Source organism: Monodelphis domestica, chromosome 6 (assembly GCF_027887165.1).
Source record: "Monodelphis domestica isolate mMonDom1 chromosome 6, mMonDom1.pri, whole genome shotgun sequence".
Lineage (NCBI taxonomy): Eukaryota > Metazoa > Chordata > Mammalia > Didelphimorphia > Didelphidae > Monodelphis > Monodelphis domestica.
Window position 1 is genome coordinate 60,169,836 of NC_077232.1, and position 9,174 is coordinate 60,179,009.

General features: G+C 40.1%; 1 protein-coding gene across 2 annotated transcripts in view; it reads left to right on the forward strand.

Moving 5' to 3' along the window:
• DKK3 (dickkopf WNT signaling pathway inhibitor 3) overlaps positions 1-8,694 on the forward strand; it is a 65,979-nt gene extending 57,285 nt beyond the window's left edge. For both annotated transcript variants that reach the window (XM_056802080.1, XM_056802079.1), the window contains exons 5-8: positions 656-748; positions 3,952-4,096; positions 6,409-6,565; positions 7,928-8,694. In XM_056802080.1, the coding sequence (XP_056658058.1) occupies positions 656-748; positions 3,952-4,096; positions 6,409-6,565; positions 7,928-8,177 (645 nt within the window). In that variant the 3' untranslated portion in view covers positions 8,178-8,694. The remainder of the gene's footprint in view (positions 1-655; positions 749-3,951; positions 4,097-6,408; positions 6,566-7,927) is intronic.
• The last annotated feature ends 480 nt before the right edge of the window (positions 8,695-9,174 follow it).

The following is a 9,174-nucleotide window of genomic DNA, read 5'->3' on the forward strand; positions in this document are numbered from 1 at the left end:
CAGTCATCTTGAAGTTGTCCCTCTGTTTTTGAAGCTCAATTTAAACTCAATTCCATAAACACTTTTTAAATACCAAGACCTATGTTGGGGAAGAGACACAAGTCATGGCTATGCAGAAGTGACAATTTAGTTGAAAACTAAACCCAAGAAAACATCTCTGGGAGCAGAGAGCAGACTGTTTTGGCTAAATTTGATATGTTCCCAAGCATGTAGCCCAGGGCTCTACACACAGTAGGTGCTTAATAAGGCTTAGAATTGGATCAAATGAAGTTGTTATTTTGAGTGGGACTGATAGATATTTATAGTCTGCATCCAATTACTAATTAGCAAGTAATAGTAATTATTTTTACTATATTGTACTATTTTAGATTTTTCAAAGAGATTGATACTTTTAATCACAAGGTAAAGAGGGAAATGCTAGACTTGAAGTCTGGAGGAGTTGTGCTCAAATCCCATCTCTGACACCATCAGCTTTGAAAAATTGGAAAGGTTACTTCAGCCTCAGTTTTCCAAATCTGTGAAATTGGAATAATAGTAGCACCTGCCTCACAGCTTTGTTGTGAGTCTGAAATGGGAATAGTGAATGTATAGATAATTGCTAAAAATCAATGAAAAACAGCCATTTTGTTCAATGACATAATATTTCCCCCTCTAGGAATGTATCATTGATGAGGACTGTGGAACAGGGAAATATTGCCAGTTTTCCAGTTTTGAATATACTTGTGAACTCTGCAAAAGCCAACAAACTGTAAGTAACCAACCTCTGTGAAGGTCTAACATGATATTCCGCTAGTCTTTCTTTTTAAACTTTTTTATCTTCTGTCTTAAAATCAGTATTAAATATCAATTCCAAGGCAGACAAGTGTTAAGGTCTAGGCAATTGAGATTATGTGACTTGTCCAGGATCAAATAGCTAGAAAGTATCTGAAGTCAAATTTGGACCCAGGACCTTTTGTCTCTAGACTTGGCTTTCAATCCACTGAGCCACCTACCTGTCCCCTGTTCCTTTAGTATTGTCCTCTTAGAAGCTTCTTTGTCGATGCCTCAAAATCTGACATTGCTACTAGTCCCCTTTGGCATTTTGGCATTCAATCCATAGGAAAATGCCAGAGTTCCAAAATCCAATGTACACTGGGAAATGTCCACATATTCTTGGAAATACCAAAGATAATATAATCCATTTGGGGAACTTATCAGAAGGAGGAGGGAGGGAGAAATTGCTCTGCAGAGAAAGCTCTAAATCCAATCCTGGCTATTTCCAGGAGTACAGATTCTTTCCTGACTAGCATATGAGGGTAGGAAGGATCAATAGCATCTCTGCCTCCCAGACAGATTACAGGTGTGATATATGATACCTAAATCTTTAGCCGCCAACTTGGGCTGGAGACAGGGGGTTCTTGTAAAAAAAAAAATGCCCCTGTAGGGCACTTAGATATATGGAGAGTAATCAGCTGTTTGCCCAGAAAATAGTGACAAAATACCCTCATCTACACACTAGACCTGCCTGAGAAATAAGAATCTCCAAAACAATAATTCTCATTTCTTTAACAAAAAAAAATATATTATTCTGAATTTAAGAAATATCACCCCCCAAAATTAAGAAATATCACCCCAAACCCTCCAACAATCCATATATGAAGGAGAAATAATCTTTATTATGTACAGTTTGCTTTTATAAAATTTATATAATAAATTTAGCATGTTACTTTCATAACTATCCTATTTGTCAGTGTTCCTTTTGAGCTTCCATCTGTTCTTTTCTGTGCATTTTAAAAACTACAATCTTTCTTTCTTTGTTTCTTTTTGGGGCAACATTATCACTACCTCCCCAACTCTTGAATCTCCTTACGTGTCCCATTCCTCCCATAAAGAATGCAATTCTTTTTTTTTAATCTTTACATTCTGTCTTAGTATCAATTCTATGATAGAAGAGTAGCAAGAGCTACACAATTGTGGTTAAGTTACTTGCCCAGGGTTACAAGATTTGAAGCTAGGATCCTCCTGTTCTAGACCTGGTGCTCTATCCATTTAGCCACCTAGATGCCCCTGCAATTCTTTTTAATATGAACAGTTTAGCAAAACAAGTCCACATGTCTTACAGGTCCAAAAAAGTATACATCATTTGGAACTGTGAGTCCAACATCTCGTTGTCAAGAGATAGGGAGCTTGAATTGGTCATTGCATTGATTAGAATTGCCTACTTTTTCAAAATTGTTTTATAGTACTGTTGTTATGGGGACAGATTGTTCTGATTTTCACTTCAGTCCGTATCTTTTTTTTCTGAAAATTTTTATTGTTTCTTACATATTCCATTATACTGATACACCGTAATTTGTTCAATCACTCCCTGATTGATGAGTACCTCCTTTGTTTGCAGGTATTTCTTACAAACAAAAAAAAAATGCGATAAATATTTTTGTAAATTTGGGCCTTTTTTTCTTTCTTTGATTTCTTTGGGGTATAGACCTACCTATAATGCTGGGTCAGTGGGTATGCACAGCTTAATGACTTTGGTGGCAATGTTCCAAATTACTTTCCAAAATGATTGGACTAATTCACAGTTCCACCACCAGTGCATTTATTAGCCTATATTCTTACAATCCTTCCAAAAATTGTTATTATCCCTTTTGTCACCTTTGCTAATCTGATAGGTACAAGGTAGGATCTGTGCATCTTTCCAATTACTTATGATTTGGAGAATATTTTTAATGCAACTTTTGAGAGTTTGAATTTTTTTTCTTTTGAGAGCTATCCTTTTATATCCTTTCACAATTTATATATTGGGAAATGACTGACATTTTTAAATATTTGAATCGTTTCCTTCTATCATTTGGAAAGGAGAGCTTTACTGAGGAAACCTGATAAAAAAGATTTTTCCCCCTAATTAACTGCTTTTCTTCTCATTTTAAATTGTATTGCTTTTATTTGTTCAAAAACACTTTACCATTATTTAATAAAAATGGACTATTATATCTTTTATGATCTTTTCTATCTTTGACTGATCAAGAATTCTTCCCCTGTCTAGAGTCACAGAAGAGAATTTTTTTCCTTGTTTCTCTATTTTGTTTGTTTTTGATATTGAGGCCATCTATCTATCCCTTTGGAGCTTGTTGTGAAATATGGTATGAAATCTTGGTCTAAACTCAATTTCTGCCAGACTGAATTTCAGTATTTCACAAAGTTTTTATCAAACAGTGAATCCTCACACCAGTAGTTACAGTTTTAGGATTCACTGACTATTGTGTACCTCCCTTTGTATAGCACACGTGCCTCAAATTAGCCCTGTGGGACAGGTAATAAAAATACTATTTATCTCCATTTTACAAATGAGGCAACTGACAAAAAAGGGAGGGGAGGGGAGGATGCCTTTTCTAGCATCATGTAATTAAGAACAGAGTCCAAATATGGAATTAAAATTCATGGTTCTTTTGATGCTACCCAAATCTCCAAGTTAAATTGTAGAAGCTGAGTTTGCTATTAAAAGAGCCACGTATGGAATCATTTTGCAGCATGAATCAATCATCAGTCAGCTCCTCGTTAAGCTACTTTGCAAAATCCAAATTGTATGCATTAGGTTTTTCTAATGTGTGCCTCTCCCCATCTGAACCTACTGTTCACTGGTGGTGAGTGACATGACCACTAACCCACTGAGCCCCACTCAGTCTCCTGAACTCTGTCTTTTTTAAAACCCTGACCTTCCTCCTTAGAATCAATACTGTGTATTGGTTCCAAGGCAGAAGAGTGGTAAGGGCTAGGCAATGGGGGTCAAGTGAGTTGCCCAGGGTCACACAGCTCAGAAATGACTGAGGTCAAATTTGAACCCAGGACCTCCCATATCCAGACCTGACTCTATCCACTGAGCCACCCAGCTGCCCCCCTGAGCTTGTCCTGACTTAACCTCTAGTTCTGAGGGCTCTCATTTCATGTTTTTTTTTTGTCCCCTTTCTCAAGCTCTGCTCAAGAGATAGCGAATGCTGTGGGGACCAGCTCTGTGTCTGGGGTCATTGTGTAAAAGCTGCTTCAAAGGGTAGCAATGGGACCATCTGTGACAACCAGCAGGGCTGCCAGCCTGGCCTGTGCTGTGCTTTTCAGAAAGGTAGGTGGCCTCCCCTGTTCAGCACCTTGAGCTGTTCTCTGTAGGCTGGAGAAGCCTATTTCAATAAGATTGGGTCAAGTAGATGGATGAAGGAGGCAAGACTCTGATTCCCAGTATCGCAGACTCTCAGAGTTCCGAAGGATCATAGATGGCATCCAGTCCAACTTCCACCTGAGCCAGAATCCTCTACAATACCTCTGGTTGTCCTTAAAGCATTTTAGTGAAGGACTGAGATTTTCCATCCCATTTGGGGAGAGCACTGATTGTTAGGAAGTTTTTCTTGAGGGATTGGTTCCAATTCTGACCTCTGGGTCCAAGCAGAGCCAACTAGATCCCATTTCCAGGTGAAACCCCTTCAAATAATTGAAGTTATCATATCCTTTCCCTCTAGCTTTCCCACCCTTAGACTTTTCTCTTAGCCAAAAAGAGGTAAAAGAGACGTCTAGGGGAATCTGGTTAACTCAAGGGTATTAAGGAACCCCTTCTACGTCATCTCTCTGGTGCCCATGAGGGGGGACCCACTACTCTCTGAAGTGGTCCATTTTGGACCCCTCTGATTTTTAGGAAGTGTCTTTTTTTATTTTGAGATCTACCTCTTGGCAATTTCCACCCATTATCCTGCGGTGTCAAACCAAGGCAATTCCTGTGTGTGTGTGTGTGTGTGTGTGTGTGTGTGTGTGTGTGTGTGTGTGTGTGTGTGTAAGGGACGGTCAGAGGTTGAGAAACAAAGATTCCAGTGGCATCCTCAAAGGAAGATGGCTTGATGCATTAATTCTTTCCTGCCCCAGTAATCCTCCAAATCTCTAGTTTACTATCCAGATAGAAAGGACAGTTCCTTTAGGAGCCAAATCCTCTTCACCCCCATCTTCAGCAGCCTGGAGGAGCAAGGAGAGAACAATAGGTTTCCTATGGGAGGTATCATCCAAGCTGAGCTTTGAAGGAAACAAGGGGGGTGGCATAGATGAGAATCCAATGTCGTATTCCAGAAACCAGACACAGGCCAATTTGGCTTGAATGTAGAGTGAAAGAGAATAAGGTGTTAAAAGCCTGAAAGGTAGGCTGGAGCCATATCATAAAGCACTGAAAAGTCAAAGATTTTGTATTTTATATAAAAAAATAAAATAAAAGTAAAAAAAAGTAAAAAAAATAAAAGTAAAAGGTTAATATTACCTAGTTTTTTAAACCCTTGCCTTCCATCTTAGAAACAATACTGTATATTGGTTCCAAGGCAGAAGAGAGGTAAGGGCTAGTAAGGGTTCAAGTTACTTGCCCAGGGTCACACAGGAAGGAGGATCCAAGGCCAAATTTGAACCCAGGACTTCCTGTCTCTAGATCTGGCTCTCCATCTACTGAGCCACCTCATTGCTCCCCTGTATTTTATCTTAATGGCAAGCAGGAACCATTGGTGCAGTTCTTAAGCGGAGGAGTGACATGTCCTTTAGAAATATCAGCTTGGCTATTGTGTAGAAGATGGCTCAGAGAGGGGAGAGATGGGAGGCGGGGAGACCAATGAGGCTACTGCAGGAGTCCGTGTGAGATGTAATGAGGGACTGCCATGGAGCAAAGGGGAAAGATGTGAGTGAGACATGCTGTGGGTGTGAAAGCACTGAGACTTGGTGACTGGACCTGAGAATGAAGGAGTCCAAGGTGACTCAAGTTGGGAACACGAGTGAGTGATGATGCTCTGAACAGAACTGGAAGAGGTCAGGTTAGAGGGATGTTGTCTGGAGTGACTATGGCATATTCCACTGCAAGATGGGACCCTTGAAACCATGGGAGCTTAGGCGATCCAGAGAAAAGAACCCTGAGGATATCTCCATGTGTAAGAGCCGGGACAGGGATGATGATCAAAGGAACGTAAGAAATAATCAGACGGGTTCAAAGAGAAAAAGCCAGGGAGGAAAGAGTCCCCAAGTCCAGGAGGAGAGTTGTACAGGTCAAGAAAAGGAATCGGGAAATGGGATTGGATTGGCAATTAAGAGATGAGGGAGGGAAGAGTATTCAAACACTTAGCATGAGCGAAGCGGAATACCACATGCAGGATAGCTCCTGCCCTCCAGGAGGGGAGATTCCAAGTTGGGTGACCTGGGACAGGGCAGTCTCACTTGAGGGATGAGGTTGGAAGCCAGTGTGCAGAGGGCTCTAAAGGGACATCATCTCCTCCTCCACAGTGGGAGTGGGAGGTAAGAAAGTGGAAATCGTGAGAGTGGATCTTTTTCTGAGCCATTGGATACACTCAAAGGCAAGGCTACATCGTATTTCTTCTGCAGTTCAGAGAAGATTTCAATAAGGATTTTGCTGACTTCTTGCAGGGCTTCTCTTTCCTGTGTGCACACCACTGCCAGGGGAGGGAGAACTCTGCCACGACCCTTCCAATAGACTACTGGATCTCATCACATGGGAGCTGGAGCCTGACGGGGCACTAGACCGGTGCCCGTGTGCCACTGGTTTAATCTGCCAGCCACACAGGTGAGTGAGTTCTCTGTCAAAAACAAGACAAAACCAAAACCTCTCTTTTGGTCAGAAACCTTCGGTTTCCAGCACACATTTCCCACCACTTGCCATCTAGTTCTAAGCATGACTATGGTCACGTCAAAGTCTCAGAATCTGCAAGTTGGAAGGAGACTATATCACCCCCTTTCCCTTTTGTGGGTTTTAAAATCAATATACAATAACTGAAGTATTATATTTATAAGATGTATTAATAATAACTAAAATAAAACTTGTATCTAAATTAGCTGGGGTTGCAAGAGAAGAGAGGAGTCACAGCAAACTTAAAGCAATCACACAAATGTGAGGACACAGGAAAAGGGAAAAGGATTCTAGGAAATATAGAAAGGAATTTTGGGTAACATAGCTTTTTAGGAGTTCAAGAATTTCCAACTATACATTTTCCAGTGTTAACAAGTGGTCATCCAGCCTTTGGTGGACCCAGTGAGTCCGAGTCCTCTTTGTATGACAGCCCTTTGCAATATTATGTTTGAATGAGTACAAAGTTATCCCTGATGATAAAACTCTATCCCATGGATCCTAACTGGGGCCAAGCAGCACAAGTCTATTTTATCTTAAAGGTACCAGTCCTTTAGATGTTTCCCAATTAGAAGCACACATTAGGTTAAACCACAAAGCAGGGTGGTAGCATTTTTATTGTATTGTTTCCAAAGCATTGGTTCTGGAGTCATAGAACCTGGGTTCAAATCCCAGGTTTGACACAATGCCTGAGGGACCTTGGGAAAGCACTTGACCTTTTCTTTTTATGGAAGGGTTTGACTTGATGGCTCCTAAGATCACTTCAAGTTGTAGATCTATCATCCTGATATTGGCATGGTGGATACAACACTGGACTTTGAATCTGTAAGACCCGAGTTCAAATCCTGCCTCAAATAATTACTAGCCGTGGGACTCTGGCAAGTCACTTAACCTTTCTTAGACTGAGTTTCCTTACCTGTAAAATGGGAGTAAAATTATGGTAGCATCAAGTGAGATAACACACATAAAAGTGCTTTGTTAGCTATTAGCTACCCCATCTACTGGGAATTGGGGTCATTGAACCAGTAGGGAGATTGAGTAAATGTAATTGCTCATTCAGATCAGTCTCTTTGGAGTTTTCCATGCATAGAGAAAGAAAAAATATTTTTGGAAATGCTTGCAGAATTTTCATGGTCAAAAGGGTTTGGCCATTGTGTTCATGATTTGGACAGTCTTGCTTGAGCTCTGGAAACAGTCTAACAGAGTCAAGGCTGCTTCCGAGCAGGGAGCTGGTCTCCACTGAAATGCTCAACCAAAGTCACGCTGGGGCATTGTGACCAAACTCAGCTGCTTGCTTTCTAGGCACAGCTTGGTGTATGTGTGTGAATTATCCTTCAATAAAACGAGGCATGAAGACAAAGAGCAGGCAATGGCAAATGAGGGCCTTCTGTTCAGCTTGCTGCCTGGGGACATTACCGAGGACCAGGACGATGATGGAGATCTTGTTCAGGAAGTCCGTAGGGAACTGGAAAACCTGGAGAGAGATCTGTCAGAAATCTCTCTAGAAGAGCCTGCTGTGACTTCTGATCTGTTTTATGTAGATGAGATTTAAATGGTCAAGGACAGCTTTGTAATCTAGTCTTTTTACAAGTGTAATTTGTGTATATTGTCTTGCTTGTATAGGCCCCAAGCACATTCACCATTGGAGAGAAGTGCAATTCAATAACTAATATATTTTAAGAGGGAATATTCTTCATGCATGTTCAGATGAGGTTTCTTTCTTGGTGTGTTCAGTTCATTTATATATCTGGACCAAAAAAGGTGGCATTAAAAATTAATTAATTAGGCTTGTTATGTTTTGGGCCAGATGACTCAAAATTATAAACTAGATATATAAAAAAAGTTAATTCTCATTTTTGTACTTGCTCAGCTTAAATTATCCCCAACATTTAATATGAATGGTAGGGAAATGGCATTTCTAACCCTTTCAGATTAGTTTGAAAGTTTTTGGTAGGATGAGCTGTAATGGGAAACAATTTCCCTCACTAATGGTTTTTTAGGGGCAGTGAACTTTAGCCGTGTACAGAATTCCTTGTAATTTTGAAAATATAATCATGGTGAAATGGCAACAACTGAAGTTTCTGAGTATTTTTTACATGAAAAATCCAGTTGTCCAAATCTTAAGTCTTCTGGGGATATTTTCAACTTGTGTAGCTATAAAGAAAAGAGACTCGGTTAGTAGCAAGTCTCCATGACTGCCCCATTTGTGTTTCCATGTTTATTTGGGGAAAGAATGACCAGACACATTCAACAAATTCCACAAAAACTGTATCTATTGGAAAGAGAAAACAAGATTCTATTTTTAAGCACAGCTGAAATTAAATCTGGTTGTAAAAGTCCCCACCCCACCCCGTACTCCAAATTTAAGTGTATTTACTTATCAGCGATATGTTCTCACCAATTGTCTACAAACCCAACTTCTCGACAAAGAAAGATGGTATTTTAAAAGTCCTTTTATGGCATTAATCTTAGTAACTTGATCTGACTGAAGTAAAGTGCACTTTACTAAGTAGCCCTCCTCTACACTTCAAACAAGATACTTTGGGTGA